General features: G+C 37.5%; 1 protein-coding gene across 1 annotated transcript in view; it reads left to right on the top strand.

Annotated features, from left to right (window-relative positions):
* The window catches only part of CRYBG3 (crystallin beta-gamma domain containing 3), a 122558-nt gene that overhangs the window by 56757 nt on the left and 47745 nt on the right, over positions 1 to 18056 (top strand). Inside the window, exons 5-12 of the mRNA XM_040226612.1 lie at positions 546 to 590; positions 819 to 934; positions 1953 to 2100; positions 6804 to 6940; positions 8186 to 8300; positions 9449 to 9484; positions 11850 to 11983; positions 15786 to 15912. Of these exons, the coding sequence (XP_040082546.1) occupies positions 546 to 590; positions 819 to 934; positions 1953 to 2100; positions 6804 to 6940; positions 8186 to 8300; positions 9449 to 9484; positions 11850 to 11983; positions 15786 to 15912 (858 nt within the window). The remainder of the gene's footprint in view (positions 1 to 545; positions 591 to 818; positions 935 to 1952; positions 2101 to 6803; positions 6941 to 8185; positions 8301 to 9448; positions 9485 to 11849; positions 11984 to 15785; positions 15913 to 18056) is intronic.

Here is an 18056-nt window from a genome sequence, read left to right as displayed (position 1 = left end):
GTTTTGTTTGTTCAGCCTCACCACTTTGTGTTCTGGTTACACACCCTCCAAGATGTCTGTACTTTGTCTCAAGATGTTCTCTTCCTGGATTTTTTTTTCTTTACTACTCCTGCACCAGGCTGCCACATTGTTTCACTTACTGAAATCCTGTTTTTCAAGGTCTTCTCCATACCACTTCCTCACACAAGCCTCCTGGGAACCTCTGTCTGCCATCACTTCACCTCCATGCTGGTGCCATTTCTCTTGACTTCCTTAACTTGACATTTTGATTGTTTTGTACCTGAGGGTTTAACCTAATCTCTCACCAGAAGAGTCACGGAAATGTGATCATCTTTTCTCCTTTCCAAACTGTAAGCTTCTTGAGGACAGACACACAGCTTTATTTTCCTTTGTACTTACTTTTTTATTCCTTGTAGTACCTAGAAGTTCACCTTGTAATGATGATCACTAAACAAATATGCAAGAAATTAGATTTGCTAAGAAAGTGAACTATCTGTCTGTTTATGTTTCTTATGGCTCACTTCTTGCCACTTTTATTATTTCAGAATGTTGACAAACAAACTTTGAAATGTAACCCAAGACCTGGAAAGGTAAGCATAAGTTTCTTAGATAGGCTAAAATAAAAGAAGTAAGATTATGTTTAGGTTTGGGGAGTTTAAGGTAGAAACTTTTAACTGACTTAGTAAATGGTTATTTCGTTCAAGAATTTCGCATCTAAAGTGGTATTTACTTTTATGTATTTAGGATATTTTATTTTCTGCATTCTAGGACATTTTAGAATTTTAAATGCATTCTTAAAATTAGTTATTATGTTACAGATGGTTATCTATGATCTCCATGGAAGAAAATATAAACAAGAGATCTACTGTAATATTCCTGATGCTACATCTTGGTCTTATCCGAATGGGGTACTGATAAAAGTTGTAAGGGGCTGGTAAGAGATCTCTTAAAATTTTATAATATTTTCCCCATAAGTTGTTTTCTTGCTGCTTATGCTGTATGTTTTTCTTGTATTAAGGTTGCATCCATTTCTCTCCAGATAGTTTTTTGAAACATCATTAGAGTTTTATAACTTAATTAGAAAATATAGGTTGTTTTTAGTATTTACAGCCTGCAGTAAAATAGTACCATTTTGTAACTGCATGATTAGCAGGATAGATTTGACAAGTTGAATGCTTCAGTTGAATGAAACATAGCTTTGAAAATGAGTTCAAAATTTGTAGGATGGTAAGGAATGTGAAGGCCACATGCTTAAAGTCATTTGTATCACTGACATAAGCAACAAGTAAAGGATTCTTTTTATGGCATAAAATGAAAGTGAAATCGCTCAGTTGTGTCCGACTCTGTGACCCCATGGACTGCAGCCTACCAGGCTCCTCTGTCCATGGGATTTTCCAGACAAGAGTATTGGAGTGGGTTGCCAAAATGCTGGAAAATCTCGTTTGTTATTATGGACCATGTCTCATGGACATGCGGGGACCAGAATTTCTTTGTCCGGTGTTTGGGTTACCCACTGATCAGTATTCAGGTTATAAGCAGTGTGATGTAGTGTGTTTTCAAATAATAAAATGAGACGCACATGCTTTTTTATCCAGCAACAGGAAAATTAGGGTAGAAGTGGAATTTGAAATTGTTAAGCTATTGTTTTTAATGTAAATACGTATATAACATCTATAAAATATATGTATACATAAACATAGACCCAAGCATAGATTGTGGTGCTGTGTTTAGGAAGCAGTGTAAGTTGTGTGCACTTATATTCTTTCTTAGACTCCTTGGTCAGCATACATCATTGTTTCAAAATAGGTTTATATGCTAGTAGTAGAAAATAGCCCAGATTTTTAAATTTGAATAGACAATGTAGTCTGTGACTTATAACTCTCATATTTGTTTTATGCCTCATTTCTTAGAAGATTAATTATAACTGATCATGCTTTTTTATATTTGTTCAGCTGGATTTTATATGAGAAACCACATTTCCAAGGTCAGAAATTTGTTCTGGAGGAAGGAGAAAAGGTGTTAAATCATGACTGGCTTCTTCAGAACAGAAAGCATCCACAAAGAAACTTTGTGTTGGGCTCTATCAAACGTGTCTTAAAGGTAACATAACAGTTGATTTTTAAATTTTGTGTCATTTGTCATGTAGTAAAGCTGTACTTTGGCCCAGCACTGCTTAGAAATAGTTTCTATTAATCATAATTGTGGTAATTTTGTTAATCTTTATTATCATAGTGATAAATTTTTTTACTAGATATGCATAAAGTATTAAGTTGAATGAAAATTTTAAATGTTACATGTAATATGGCACATAAAATGTTACATATTGTATATGTATTTTTAATAGTAGTTGGAATATACCACCCAGACATCTTTAGGATATTTCCAAATATGTTTTTCTAGTGGAGGTTTGTGGGTGTGTATATGTGGGTGTGTGTGGTGTTTACAAGAGAAAGGGAAATAGATGAGCGTTAGAAGAAATTTACAAAAGGTAGGTTGGGGAAAGGAAGGGGAAAATGTTGCTTTTTAATTTTCTGTTTATTAATAATAAGAGGAGGAGGACCTTGCATTCCTCATATAATAAAACATACTGTGGGAAGTGCCTTGATGGTTTAGAGAAGTGAGTTAGCGATAAGGACAGAATTGTCCCATGTATTTTAAGGGTTCTTTCAGCAGTAATGTAGTAAATGATTTAGTGCAGTTACTCCTGTGACAGTCATGGACATATATATTTTTCAAATTACGGAAATTCTATTTATAAACTAAAAATGTCTACTTTGACGTGGACCCTATCATGATTTGGATCAATGTTGTTAAAACCCTTGATAGTTGCAGACAGCATACAGAAAAACTCATTATCATAAAGGGATATCTGCATGAATTAATACTTTCTGTAAAACTGTTAAGCCTGTGTCTAACAAATATTTGTGTCTGCTCTTGGACTGAATGCTGTCATAGGCACTGGGAATAGAAACACAAGTTCTGTGTAGTGTCTTCCTGCAGATTGCTCAGAGTCCAGGACAGGGACAGCTGAATCACATGCCTGTATGATGTGAGACATGTGGTGCAGGGCCCCACCTGGGCACGAAGAAGACGCACCTCTCCTGGAGCAGGCAGCACCTGGTTGGCATCTTGAGAGAGCAGACAGGAGTTAGGCAGCGTGGGAGGTGTGAGGGAGTCCCTAGCAGAGCCACTTGCATCACTGAGGCAGGCTTTGGTGGCTTGCTGGTAGTGCGGGGAGATTGATGGCTATAGGATGGAGGGCAGTGTGCGTTTTCATAGAAAAATTTAATCACAGGCATTTCAGCTCATCAGGCAGCATTTGAGTGCTCACTTCATTAGCTAACTGACTCACAAGAAATTCCTTGAAGCAGGTAATCACTTTGTAGTTGGAATCTTCTAAAATTTAATAGCATGTGGTTTTGTGTCTGCTTTGTGAATGTCAGGCACCATGCCAGGCCTAGTGAGGAGAAAAAAAAAAAAAGATGAATAAGGTATTGTAAGCAGCAAACTTCATACCCTCATCCCAAATCAAACAATAAAATCAAACAAAAAATTCAATCTGTTGAGCATGGGTATTTAAATGGGTATTTGCACATCCGCCATTTGCTCTGGATGCATTATAAGAAAGAATAAGTCATGCTTACATTTTTTCCTTCTTCCATTGTTTGTTCATAGAGTCTGTTTTTTTTAATTGCAGTGTTAGTGCCCACTTGACTTGAACTTGCTAGCAACTTTAAGTGAGGAAGGAAAATAAAACTATTGAGCGTTGAATGGAAAAGGCATTAGCATTGTTCTAAATATTTTACAAAGTAAGAATCAGGCATCAAAATGCTTCCTTTTTGTAAACTTGTCACATTTCGGCCTGTTGATAGCTTCATTTTCATGGCAGCCATTCCAAATTCATCTAGGCCCACGCCAGCTTTATCTTGTTTCACCATCTTTTAGTGGCTTTCATCTTAAGTAGTCAAAGCTTTAAAGACTGCCTTTAAAGATAATACTTTCATGATATCTTCACTTTGCTGTAAATGGAGCAAGTAACAGAAGATACCTTCAGTCATCTGCAGTAGTTGATTCTGCCCAAGGGTCATCTTTGGCCCTGGTGGAAGTAACTGGAGGTGGAGTAACAGTGCAGTTAGACTTGAGTCAAGTGCTTTTTTTTCTCAAATAGAAAAAGTGAATCCTGCACATTTCTGTTTACTATACATTTTATATATATATTAAGTGACATTTCCTTCTTTCAGGAGTTAATTAGGTTTGCCCTTATTAATGAGCTTAGGTGCAAGAGAGCCATCGTTAGATTAGGGACTGAAGGTATTTCCTGTAAGGCAGAGGCAAGTAGTTTCTTGGGTTTTTGGTTTTTGGAGGTTTGTTTTGTTTTGTTTTGTTTCTATGTATGTAATTCATTCCTACCCTGTTTCCCTCCTATAGCTTTGTCTCCATTCTTACTGGTTGCTTTAATAGTCTGAGCTTATAGATTTCACCAAGATGTATTTAGAAAGTATATCATGACTAGAAAACTCTGAGAGGAAACCATATAAACTTTTCTTTACTAAGAGTACAAACTGTTTCTTGTTGCTAGGTTCTGGTAAGGCTAGTTGTTTACTCCCTTTGTCCATCAAGAATTACACAAATCTTGCAAAAGACATTACTTCTATGAATAGCCACCATGGAGAAAATAGAACTTATTAGTGAAATCTTTTTCAGCCAACTAGAGAAAAAGAAATCAGTCCTCTAGTACGATAGTTGAGAACGTAAGTGATCTTGTTTATATTTTCAATTTTTTAGCCATCATTACCTCTTTTCCATTATGCTATTTCCCTGTGTGATGTAGACTCAAATGCCTCTTAGCTTTTTCCCTTTTAAAATACACCACCCAAACATTGTTTGTATAACACAATGCAGAGGAAACTTATTTGTGTGAGACACTTAGTTATGTATTCTGTTACTGTACTTCAGATCCCTGGGGGAACATTTTAAATAATGTTACTAGAACTCTATTTTTAATAATAAACAAAAGAGACTTGAAGACTGACAGGTGACTCTTCTGGACATTTCTGGCCATTTTTTAAAATGAAACTTTAGATAGAGATAAACATTTTATATTTTAAAGGATATTTTAGGTTATACCTTCCTACCGTATTGTGTTTTAGAACTTTCTGAAAACAAGATGTATTAGTTTGCTTGCTTTTACACACTAATCAGAATGGTTAATAATGATTAATAATAGAACTCAGTTTGGAAAAAGGATTAAAAACTTAGATACCATGATGCAATTGCAGAACAGATTATAATAATAAATATAATTGTTCAGTCTAATAAATGTCACCTCTAATAGTTTATTGCATTTACCTATTTCATTAAAGCAGAGCCATTTGAATTCCACAATGTCCTAGGTGAGAATTATGCTGCTGAAACTTGAGTCATATAATGAAACACTCAGGATTACTGAGATAGATTAGACAGCATGACTGTAGTTTCAGAGAAGGGAAAATAATTGTGGTTTTGATTCCTTAAGAAATGATATCATCTTTTTTGAGTTAGAACTAATTATTGAAAACAAACTTATAATGATTACCAAAGGGGAAACATGGCAGGAAGGGATAAACTGTAGCTTGGGATTAACATATACACACTACTATATATAAAATAGAGAATCAATAAGACCGACTGGATTGTACAGGGAACTCTTCTTAATATTCTGTAATGATCTGCATGGGAAAGGAATCTGAAAAAGAATAAATATGTGTATAACTGAATTGGTATGCTATGTACCTAAAACTAACATAAGACTGTAAATCAATTATATTCCAATAGTATCTTTAAAAAAAGATTTTCATAAGTAAGAATACAGAAAATTATGTCTTCAGTTAGAATAAGGGAAATGTTTACAAAGCTTAGAGAGGCCAGGTGCAGAGATAGCATGGATACCAGTATGACCGAAGAGTTGTAGGTAGGTAGTGTAGTTGTGGGTTATTGTGAGTTAGTTAGTTGTGAGTCATTGCCGTATTTTCAAAGGAAAACCAAAATATGAATATGAATTGCTTGGGTCTCAACTCAAGGAGTATGATGAGGGATGTGGTGTTCCCACATGCCCAGCTGTATAAAGAGTAAGCTTACTGGATCGATGGTCTAGGCCTGTAATCAAAGTCTTGGCCTTGATGAAAGACCCTGACAGTGGCAATTTTAAAGAAAAGTTTGACAGGACATGGAGACGGTGGATGTGTGATGAAGTACAGGATCAAATTTCATAATGTCTTTCTTCTTCAAACCAACTCATACTATAGAAAATAAATACCACAAGTAAGAAAACGGATTTCCTTTACCCTCACCTCTAATTCCTACTTCTTTTGTCACTGTAATTTAGATAACCCTCTGAGAGAGTAGTGCCTCTCTGTTATTTATTTTTTATGTTCCCCATGAGATCAGCTTTTATTTAACTCCCTTCCTCCCTATGGCTTTGTTAGGCTTCTGAGAAGGAAGGCTTACAAACTCTTGGCACTCATATACTGGTAACTTTGAACATTGCTTAATGGAGCAGGACTTTTAAAAACAAAGCAGAAAGAATCAGGGTAATATTTTTCAATCAATAATATTCATGTAATTTTCATGTTGTCAATGTAACTTCTTAGAAAAATGAGTTTAACAGATTGGTAAGAAGAAACACTGTCTCCTTTATGCTGTTATTGGTTAAAAATTCAGCTGAACGGTGAGAATAATTATAACTGCATATCCAGGGTATTGAGGATCCTGCAGTGTATGTCTAGATATTTCAAAGTCAACTTTTTTTTTTTTTTTCTTTCCAGGATTGCAGTATTCCAGAGATAGAGCTTTGCCCACAGTCTGACCCGGCATGTTGTCCTATCTACATCCAGCGAGCGGTCCCCAATTTGGAAGAGCTGAATATCCCCAAATCTGTGTCCTTCACCGTGAAGTCAGGCGTGTATGTATCTGCTTCTCTTCACTACAGTGATTGATGGCTACCAAAGTTAACTTTGTGTCAGATTTCAATTGATGACCTACACATTTCTGAAGTGTTAATTTTGCTGTGTGTACTTCTGGATACCTAAGAAAGACTTTTTCAAATATTTTAAAACAGATTCCGTCTTTTTTTCAGATCCAGTTAAGTTATTGATAGATGACTCACAGAAGCAGATACAGGTTCCCAGACACCATTTTTGACAGATGAATCCATTGTCTTTTCACCCACCAGATTGTGGGACTGAGAAATAAATATATATCCCTGACCTAAAACTCTGGAGCCTGAGCTATTTGCAGAGTGTCTGTCTCAGTGCTGGTAGTTACAGAGGGCCTTTATAGTACTGGTGTTTATTACTCTTCTCTTCCTGGAAGATAGGTAGAGCTACTCTCCTGTCACAAGTGAAAAAATTATGTGGCTTGTCCTAAGCTGCCAGCTGGTAAATATGGATTTGATACTAGGCCTTTCTAATTCCAAAGGTATCTTCAGGACTGTGGGTCTGAGTTCAGTGTTAATTCAGTGCCAGATTGACTTGAGTCATAAGTTTTGTGATTTCTGGTTCAATGTAGACCCTTCTTCCCTCTTCCTCCATTTTCATCTGCTCTGATGGTGGCTGGTGTTGAATCTGGGGGTCACTGTTGGACATCTCCCTTCATCTCAACCACATGTTAGAACTGTTGGGCATACCCAGTAATTAACACAGACCTGAGAACTGTCTGTAATTATCAAGTTTAGCTGGCTTCTGGGTGGTTCTTTTAGGAATCTTATTTCAAATACTCTTCCTGAGGGAAACCAAGAACTGATACTGATTCTGAAACTGTGGGTCAAAGGTGTAAAATACATATGGAATCCCTACCTCTGATTGCCCGAGTTTAAAACAGAAACCTAGTGGAATGATTTTTCAGTTATATCTTAATTGCATTAAAGGTTTCACAACTTTTAAATATTGGAAAACATATAATATGAAAGTGATGGCAGTGCTTGGAAAACATATAATAAACCAGAATAGTGTCTGAATGTAAGTGAATAACATGTTAATTCATTGTTATATGTTGTCTAGCAGTGTCACTGTGAATGTGTTTTAGTAATGTAATTCTGTGACACAGATTTCTTCTTTTTGTAGATTTTTTTTTTCTAGCTTTTAACTCTTACAGAACCAGATTAAAGTATTCCTATTATACTTTAACCAACCATTCATTTCTTATTTAGTTGGCTTGCCTACCCGGATATTAATTTCAAGGGGCAAGCTATAGTTTTGGAGGAAGACCATGGACTCTTTGAGATTTCTGCAGCAGAAATGAAATCATTGTATCCACTTCAAATGGTAAGCAGATATAAAATGAAACATTTTCCTAAGTATCCATGAATTCAAAAATAAGATAGCTCTGATGATTGGTCATGCATCTCCATCTTGAGACATGTATATGTCTACTACAGAATGGGCAAACTATTCATACATTGTTGTTTTGTTTCTTTCAGTCTTTGTGAAAATATTTTAATGTTTTCTAGAAACATTTCCATTTTAATATTTTTCTAGATGTTTGAATTTACTTTGTACTATATTTATCACAATTCATGCAGTTTCCTTATAAGGTAATACTCTGACTTTAAAAAATTCTAAATTTGTTTTTTTGATGCTTACTAGAAAATTGTTGTATATTATACTCTTCCATTGCAATAATGAATGATAAGTTCACCATTAATAATAAATGGGTAGGTCTGTGAATGGTTACTTTCTTAAAAGTAATAAATGTTTGTATTAATGATTTATTTTGTTGCAAATATTTTTATTTGAGGGGCAAACTGTTCAATTAAATAGTGGCTATGTGACAAACCGTTTTTGTGCTGTGCCTTAAAAAATACTAAAAACCAACAAAAACATAAATTTTAAGGAATGTTACAATGCAGAGTAGCACTGGAAATAAAGAAATTATACATTAGAGCTTTTGTGAGGACTGGGTTACCTTTTATGCTCTTATCTCCATGTGGTCACAAAGACAGCAACTGCGATAGGACTTGGAAAATGAAATGCTCTAACACAGAAAGCCCAAGCCTTTGTAGAGAAGAAATTGAGTATTAAGTGGTTTAGAAATCTACCGTGCCAAATCAAAGTTTTCAGTGTACTAACAACTCCACTCTTCTTTTTGAGACACTCTGCTGTGGAATTAAATCTTTAATTGGTCACATGTACTTAAGCACTAAAGCTTGGTTTCCTTCCTTGTAGTGGTTGTACTCTGGAAAGTATCTTTCCAAGATTTCTTACCCCATTTACATTGATATAGAGTAGTCTGACTTGATTTTGACTGCTGTAGAATTCTATACTTAAAATTTTTAAATACCACAACATAAATTTGGTATGTAATCTTCCCCAATCAAGTTTTTATGTAACCTACATACATTACTTAGTTACTTGTGGTTAGTTATGTTTTAAATATGAATATATCTAATATTAAAATTTTTTGTCATCTTAAGGGTGGACTGAAAGTGGAAATGCCTATGAACTTAAAGGTGAGTCTTGAACACTTTGGTAGCAGGCTAAAAAGTTTGAGAATTAAATCTTTAACTATTTGTGTGTGTGGTAAGTCGCTTCAGTCATGTCCGACTCTTTGCAACCTCATGGACTGTAGCCCATGAAGCTCCTCTGTCCATGGGATTTTCCAGGCAAGAATACTGGAGTGGGTTGCCATTTCTTTCTCCAGGGGATCTTCCTGACCCAGGGATTGAACCCACGTCTCTTGTATCTCCTGCATTAGCAGGCGAGTTCTTTATCACTAGTACCACCTGGGAAGCCCCTTAACTATTTGGGACTATTACAGTTAAAATGTGATTACCTGAATGTATGCTGGCAATATCTAGGTAATGTATCTTGGGTTGGTGGGCAGTGACTGCACAAAGGAGTTGCTGAGGGCCCATGCTCAAATGACAAGAGGGCTCAGTACAGAAAGGTGGAGGTCTGTTCTTACAACCCAGTCAGACCCAGTAAGCACCTATAGGCTGGAAAGATGATAGGTTTGATATTTATTTTATCAGGGGCAAGGGGTTGAGGTGATAGCTAGACTTTCAAGTGGAAATACTTAGCAGGCATTTGGGAGTGGTGCTCAGGATGGAGATCAAGGATGATCAGGAGGAGATGCAAGCAGCTTTATCAGGTGATGTCAGTTTGAAAGTATGAGTATCTGAAGGGAACAGTAGAAGCACTGAAAACTGGGGTGTCAGTAATGCCAGAATTAAGTACGTTTTGGGAAAGAGAAAGAAATGGGATTGTAGAATGCCTATAAAGAGAGATAGGAAGAAAATCAGTGTAGTGATGAAAGATGCAAACAGACCTCTGTTTAACTAGAGTGAGCACTTTCAGAGTCAGGCAGGGACACAGGGATTCATCCATCCTCCTCTCCAAACCAAGGCACAATTCCTCCAGCTTTCCCATTTCCAGGCTTCCTAATTTGTGGAATTGACTACCATTCTCCCAATCACATAGATGGAGTTTTTTTTAAAACTTAGTATCTGAGTGAATCTAATATAATTTGGCTATATGTTAGAATCATACATATGTGAGTTCTAAAAAAAATGCTTATGCCTGGTTTCCATTGGAAAAGATACTTATTTGGCCTGGGGTGTGGTTAAAATTTTTCAGAGCTCCCTAGGTGACTCTTGACATGCAGCCAAGGTTTTGAACTAGTGACCTAATAAGTGCAGAACTGGTTGTGACACTCCCTGAGTGACTTGTCTCAGTCTCTTTGCTGCAGCAGAACTTTGGGCTGGCTCTTCGGTGGACAGTTGCAGTCTGAGGCATGTGAATGGAATGGTTATCCTAGACAGTCACAATTTTTAAGTTGTTAGATGTTGGCTTGTGACTTACTCATCAAAGAATTATTGCTTCTTACTTAGTTTCAATGTGTTCAACATATGTAGCATGTATTAAACCCAAATAATACTTCATCACTTCCAATGCAGCACTCTGAAAATTTAATATGTAGAAAACAGCAGGAGCAGTACTAAATATTTTTTTTTAAGTCTGTGTAATGTTCTCAGTGTTATTGTTGTTTTTCTTTTTTTAAATAAAGAAGCTATAACTTGCTGGTTCAGTGTGTCTAAGCATGAGATTTTATTCACCAATTGTATACAAATTATGCCATCAGCCATAAATAGGACCAGGTGATAAAGTGTAGGTAGATGAGTGCTATTACTGTCATCACTTCCCTGAACCCGAAGGGCAGCTTATGCTTGGGAAATAAAATTTAAAAAAATAGAAGGGAAGTACTTGTGCCAATCCAAGTTTGAAGTAAACGAAATGCTAGATATCTGTATCCTACTGCATTCCCTCCTCCATTTGAACCAGATATCCAATAAGAATACCAAATTTTTTTCAATCATTTCTAACTTTTAGGAAGTTTTTTATTTAAATTCGAGAATTTGCATGTGTAATTCTTCTCAGTGATTAGTAGTGACCATACAAGCAATGTTGCAAGAAATAGCAAGTTTTCTTAAACTCAAGAGAATTTTGGTTTCTTAATAGAGGAAAGTCAGTAAATATATAGCGGGTCTGTATCAAATATTGAACAGAGAGAAAAACATAGATAGTTCAAGACAGCTTACTGTTTGCAATGGACCTAGGATTTGGGTAAATAGAACATGTAATTACATTTGAGTATGTTGATATAAGAGAAACATATTATCAAGATATTCTATCTTTATAATGGATAAAGACTCACATATTCCTTGTGAATGTCAGACAGTATTCTATATTTTGAGTAGAAAGGAAGAAAATGAACAGTGGTCCTTCGTTCAGGTTGTAGCCTTCAGTGTCATATAAATCAGTATGTATCTATTCTAAAATATGAGCATGCTAAGTGATTTTTTTCATATTTTTCAGGTTATTATTTATGAAAAACCTCACTTCCATGGACAGGCCAAAGAGTTTAGTGAACACATAGATTCTGTCCCTAATTTTTTAAAAAATGATGTAGACTTTCATGGAATTGGATCAATCCGTGTCATCGGTGGAGTGTGAGTATTATATATTTTCCATACGTGATTCCCTTGTCTACTTTTGAAGATCAGCACACAAAACGTGCTGAGCAGAGCAAAAACAACCTACCTTAATCTAAAAATATACGTCCCTTCTGAAATGTGGGAAATAGAACCTATTACTGGCAGCTTTCTGTGAACTCGTGTTAGTATTAGAAATTATGAGATAGATTAAATGAAGGGAACGGTTTCTAAACCTTAAGCGCTTCGTATTTGTAAGCACAGTACAGAAGATGCGAACTGCAGGGCAAGATTCTTTCTTGACAGGTTGTGCACATGCACGAGAGTCCCAGTTTTCACTCTGTTCTGCCTCAGTTGGCTTTTGGTGCTAAGGGTCTTGGCAGTGAGTCCTCTCTCATTAAAGAGGTAGCCTGGGCTGTGTGTTTACAAAATCAAGGGTTCTTGACATTGGTTACCTTCTGGCCCTGCTCTGTTTTTAAGAAAGTTCCTGAAGAACAAATCCAAGTGTAACCAGTGCACCTCTGCTGCTGCTGCTGCTGCTGCTAAGTCGCTTCAGTCGTGTCCGACTCTGTGCGACCCCATAGACAGCAGCCCACCAGGCTGCCCCATCCCTGGGATTCTCCAGGCAAGAACACTGGAGTGGGTTGCCATTTCCTTCTCCAGTGCATGAAAGTGAAAAGTGAAAGTGAAGTCGCTCAGTCGTGTCCAACCCTCAGCGACCCCATGGACTGCAGCCCACCAGGCTCCTCAGTCCATGGGATTTTCCAGGCAAGAGTACTGGAGTGGGCTGCCATCGCCTTCTACCCCACTCCCAATCAGCAGTTACTGGACTAGAGTGAAATTTTGTATTTGTATCCTCACAGGTAAAATCATAGAAAAGAAGCTTTTCTCATAACTTAATTGCCATGGTCAACTCAGGGCTAGAATTCCTTCAGACAACATGTTAATCTCTCTGTTGATAGGTTGAATTATTAATATTTGAAATGTTGGTTTATTTTCATTTAAGTATCAATATCTCTTATTTGCAGTACATCATATAACTTGTTCGTTGTATTCTAGCAGAAGATGCTGCTCAGAAATATTTCATTTAAAGAAGTTAAATGACTTGTTTAAGATTACTCAAGGGGCTATATTTAGAGACTTAGTCTTTGCAGTTTCTGACACTAGTTCAAGTAATGGATACAGTAGCCAAAATGGAAATGTACTATGCAATGAATTGGATATGTAGGTCATGTTTGTAACTAGTCTTGTTACTGACCAAGGTTCTTGACCTCCTTAATCAATAGGAATTGATCAGAGACCAGACTGGAAATTCAGGCAAGGCTTTATTAGGGCTCTCATTGCAGCAGAGGGGATCAAGAACAAACAACAGGATTCCCCTGCTTGCTTGTTCCCTGAGGTAGAGGCGAGCTTGTTCCTTATGTGGAGTGAGGGTAGAGGTTGTCCGGGAATTGACGGCTTAGTGGTTTGCCCACCCCTTAGGTGGTATCATCTGCACAGGGCATGCACAGTTCTCTGCTTTTGCTCCTGACTCCCTGCTTTTTCTTTCTTTATTTTTGGTCTTTGTGTCTTTTGTCCAGAGTTTGCCCCAACTGTACATGAACACAGTGATTTGTAGTCCCATAGTTTCTTCGTACTTTGTTCCTCCAGGAGAGGTTTATTCACGTGTAAGCATTGCAACACTGCAGCAAAGGGTCCCAGGCCCCAGCCTGTCTCAGTCTGAAATATTAGTTATTATCCAGTTCCTCACCTTTGAATTTAAAAAATTTATCAGAGGCTTGAAAAACAAATCTGTTTTGGATAAATTTTTATTGTGTTGTGTGTAGTCATCGTGTTCTCTGATCTGTGGACATGTGCACTTATTTTCTAAGTGTATTTGTGATTATTTTATAAAATCTCAAAATATTATGGCTAGTAAAACATTATACACACTTTCATTTTTTATATGACACCTGCTGGAGAAGGCAATGGCACCCCACTCCAGTACTCTTGCCTGGAAAATCCCATGGACTGAGGAGCCTGCTGGGCTGCAGTCCATAGGATCTCTGAGGGTCAGACACGACTGAGCGACTTCACTTTCATGCATTGGAGAAGGCAATGGCAACCCACTCCAGTGTTCTTGCCTGGAGAATCCCAGGGACGGGGGAGCCTGGTGGGCTGCCGTCTCTGGGGTCACGCAGAGTCGGACACGACTGAAGTGACTTAGCAGCAGCAGCAGCAGGAGAAAAATGTGATGTCCAATATAAAGATGAACAGGTGACTTTTATTTGTTTCACTAATTCTACTATTTTTTTTTTTTTACTGCTTCACTATTTCATTATTTTTCACTTTAACTCTTGAACTTTATCTGTAAATAATAGGAACTCTTCCTCACCTCTCTCCTAAGGAGTCTAGAGAAAATGAGGTTGATGTGTCTTAATTTTTCTCAGATAACATCTATTTTTAAATATCCCAGATATATGTAAATTTTAATCATAATTAAAGCTTAATCTATTGAGAAAGGCTGTGCAGATTTTTGAACTGTTATACTTTACTGATTTCTCCTTTAATATTAGGTCTTTTGTATCTTATTTTTCCCATTCAGGTATATTAAAAGCATGTTTTGAATAGTCCCATTTATATAAACTTAAAATTCGAAAGTTCTCTTGTAAAATTTATTTTCACTTAGTAGTTTAAGAATAGAATAATAGTAGTTTCTTTATATTTTACAAATTTGCTAATATGTATAAAATGTTTATTCTAACTCACATGGACCCTTACCCTTTTCCCTACCATAGGCACACCTACAGAAATTAGATATGGGTTCAGGAGTACTGAGTGGCTACTGTTACTTTGTACCCTAGGAAAACAGTTCCTAGGAATACTTTTTGTATCTTCCCAAAAGAATGTAGTTAGCCCTACCCGGCTTCATTTTGACAAGCTCTAGAATTCAGAAGTCCCCAACCCAGGAGCCCACAGTAGTCACTCTTGGAATCTGCCCCATTGGAGCGGGTCCCACTCTAGTTACACAGTGCCAGCTAAGGGCAGATTTAAGCAGGGCAGCATGTGTTTTATCTATGTCCACACTGCATTAGCTACTGTGGGTTACTGCAGATTAAGGTAAGTTTCCTGAAGAACTAATGAGTTAACTGTGTTTATTAGTGTTCGGTACTGATAATTTTAAATTAGAAGTCAAGAAACCTCTGTCCTTGGAAAGTCTGCCCTGGTGCTTCCTGTTTCCATTATCACCACTGATAAAATGGTGGGAGCAACATTTCCTACCTGTAAATATTTACAGAAGTCTTTGTATATATTTAGACCACCAGGGCTAATACCAGCCCAGTCGAATTTCCTAGCTTCTCCTTGCTAAACCCTCCTGTAATATGTTTCTGATCTTTGAGTTAAACCCTAAATACATGTTTAATATAGTGATCATTCTGTGATTCCAGCAGGGCTTAATCAGAAAAATAAGACTGATTGTCTTTGAATCTCACTGTGGCTTTGCAGTATTTCTCATTGTCTGTGCTTTCCATTATTTTTTCCTTGGCAGGCTATTCTCCGACCATGCTGTGATGGTGGTATAGGGTCAGGCTACAAACATTAAATGTGTTCCTGTGTTGCAATCCTGTAACAGCTAACCTTTTGTTGGCAAAAGCCTCCAAACTATAAAAATTATTGATCCATGAAGTTTACACTATTTGTTTGTCTCTGTAAATGCTAGCAAAATAAGTGTATTGCTTTTTTAAGAGAGGTGATGTGCAACTGGGTGCTTTATCATGATTTTCTCTCTTTCTTGACTGCGGTTTTATTAATAACTCAGTTGTATGTCCTCTATTTGTAGATGGGTTGCCTATGAAAAAGAACATTTTAAAGGCCAGCAGTTCTTGCTTGAAGAAGGAGATTTTGAAGACAGTAATGCCTTTGGGGCATTAAGTGGTTCCATCTTGTCTTTCCGGTACTTACAAGCTGTGAGTTAACTTCCTTATTCTTAATTTTCTTTTTCTTTTTTTTTTTTTAGCTTTCCATGAAAACTGGGCATGACCTCTGGTAGAATATAAAATGATAAAATGTTTCTACTACCTGAGACCATTAAACTGAATGGCTTATATGACTTGCCTTTCTTAACTGCCATGATTATTACAGAATATTTATGTGTATTTTTCATCCATTGATTCATAATGACTTTTGAACACCTGCTGTTAGATAGATTGTGTCAGGTGCTGGAGATATGATGGCTAGACACTGATTCCCCATCTGTTAGGGTTGATGAAAGTGAAAGTGAGGTCGCTCAGTCGTGTCCGGCTCTTTGCGACCCCATGGACACTAGGCTCCTCTGTCCACAGGATTTTCTTGGCAAGAGTACTGGAGTGGGTTGCCTTTTCCTTCTCCAGGGAACTTCCCGACCCAGGGATCGAACCGAGGTCTCCTGCATTGTAGACAGACGCTTTACCGTCTGAGCCACCAGGTTGATAGTACCTATGTAAATGTTTGATATTGTTTGACTGTGATTGGATTCAACACAAAGTATTCAGGATACCCAGAGAAAAGTCAAATACTTCCCTTTTGAAGTGGACGGGGAAAGAGGGCAGCTGAGTTGAAATTTCAAGTTTGAGAGTTAGCTAAGTGAAATTTGGGAACAGGGTGAAGAAGAAAGATGGGTGTTTTAGCAAGAGGTTAACATTTTAAAAAGCAAGGCTAGGAGCCAGTGTTGGGGATGAGCTCACACAGGGGGCTTCTGGCAGTGTCTGGAGACATTTTGGATTGTTATGACTTTGGGAAGGTTGGGGGACGTCAGGCTTACAGACACTGAGTGGGTAGAGGCCAGGGAGGCTGTTCAACCCCTACAATTCACTGGACAGTCCCCACAGCAAGGAGTCATCAGCCTAAAATATAACTGGTGCTGAAGTTGAGAAACCCTCATATAAGTGAAACTGATATATTTTGGAAATGCAGTAAAAATAGGATATTAGAGCTCGGGAAGATGAATCCAGAGCCAGAAAATGAAGGGCCTTATATGCCATGTTGAGGAGTTCACACTTTTTTTCTTGACCAGAAGGAATGAATTTTAGGCCTACTGAGCGTGATTAGATTAGCATTTTAGAAAGGTTTTTATTTTTTTGGTGAATGTATCAAGAACTAGCATGAGGTGAAGGAGGTAAGCCTGGAGGCAGGAGGTCTAGAATGTTCCAGGACTGGAAGACACAGGGAAGAGGAGCTAGAAGGACGCTAGAGAATTCTGCAGGATATCAGGGCTTGCTTATCAGATGTTGCTCACTTTTCTGACCAGCTCTGGAGACTTCTGTAGTGTGTTCAGAGGGCCATGTTTTCTCATAATTAAGAAGTTATACCACTGCAGTATATTTCCAAAATAATCTTTTCCCATATAAACTCTAAACTATCTGGCATGGCCTCCAAAGCCACCCTTTGAAGCACTGATGATGCAGTGACGGGTGATTCTTGGGTCCAGGTGGGCTTTTGCTGCTCTGTCCCCGAAGTTTCTATGTCAGGGTCACAGGCACCACTGTTGCAATGCCTCACTTGGTCGGGCAGCAGGAGCCAGAATGGGAGAGAAGAATCACAGGGAATAAGGGAGCTTTTTTTTTTTTGTCCACAGTGATCCTTGTTAGTAAAAACGTGAGTTGAAAAACCAGTTCTACCTAAAAGAAGTTTAGCAGAGCCAACTGAAGATTGGGTACTAAGTTGTCTGAGCAGTGGACAGGTAGCTTTTGAGGTATTTAGTACTTAATTCTAATGTACAGGGGCCACAGGTTTTCTCTAGCCACTTCTTCCTTGAGGACTAAAAGGCATGCCAGACAAAACATGATAAAGCCTGCATCTTTTTCTCTTTTAGTTCATGATAACCACATGCATCGAGGAAGTTAAGCATCATGATTCAGAGCATCTCCCACCTAGTACTGAATGATTTTAAGAATTTCCCTCCTGATTTAAAAGAAAAAAGCGGAGTCGAAGTTTGCTTCTAGAAATGTCCAGCAGAAAATGTGATGGTATCTTCCAAGGTGACTGTGACTAAAACAGGCAAAACTCTAAGATTTCACAGTTGAATTCCTCAAATAGTAGGAAATTTGGAAAGAAAAAAACACTATAGCTAAAA

The sequence above is a fragment of the Oryx dammah genome, unplaced genomic scaffold, assembly GCF_014754425.2.
Source record: "Oryx dammah isolate SB20612 unplaced genomic scaffold, SCBI_Odam_1.1 HiC_scaffold_2, whole genome shotgun sequence".
Lineage (NCBI taxonomy): Eukaryota > Metazoa > Chordata > Mammalia > Artiodactyla > Bovidae > Oryx > Oryx dammah.
This window is presented reverse-complemented; position numbering and strand designations above follow the sequence as displayed.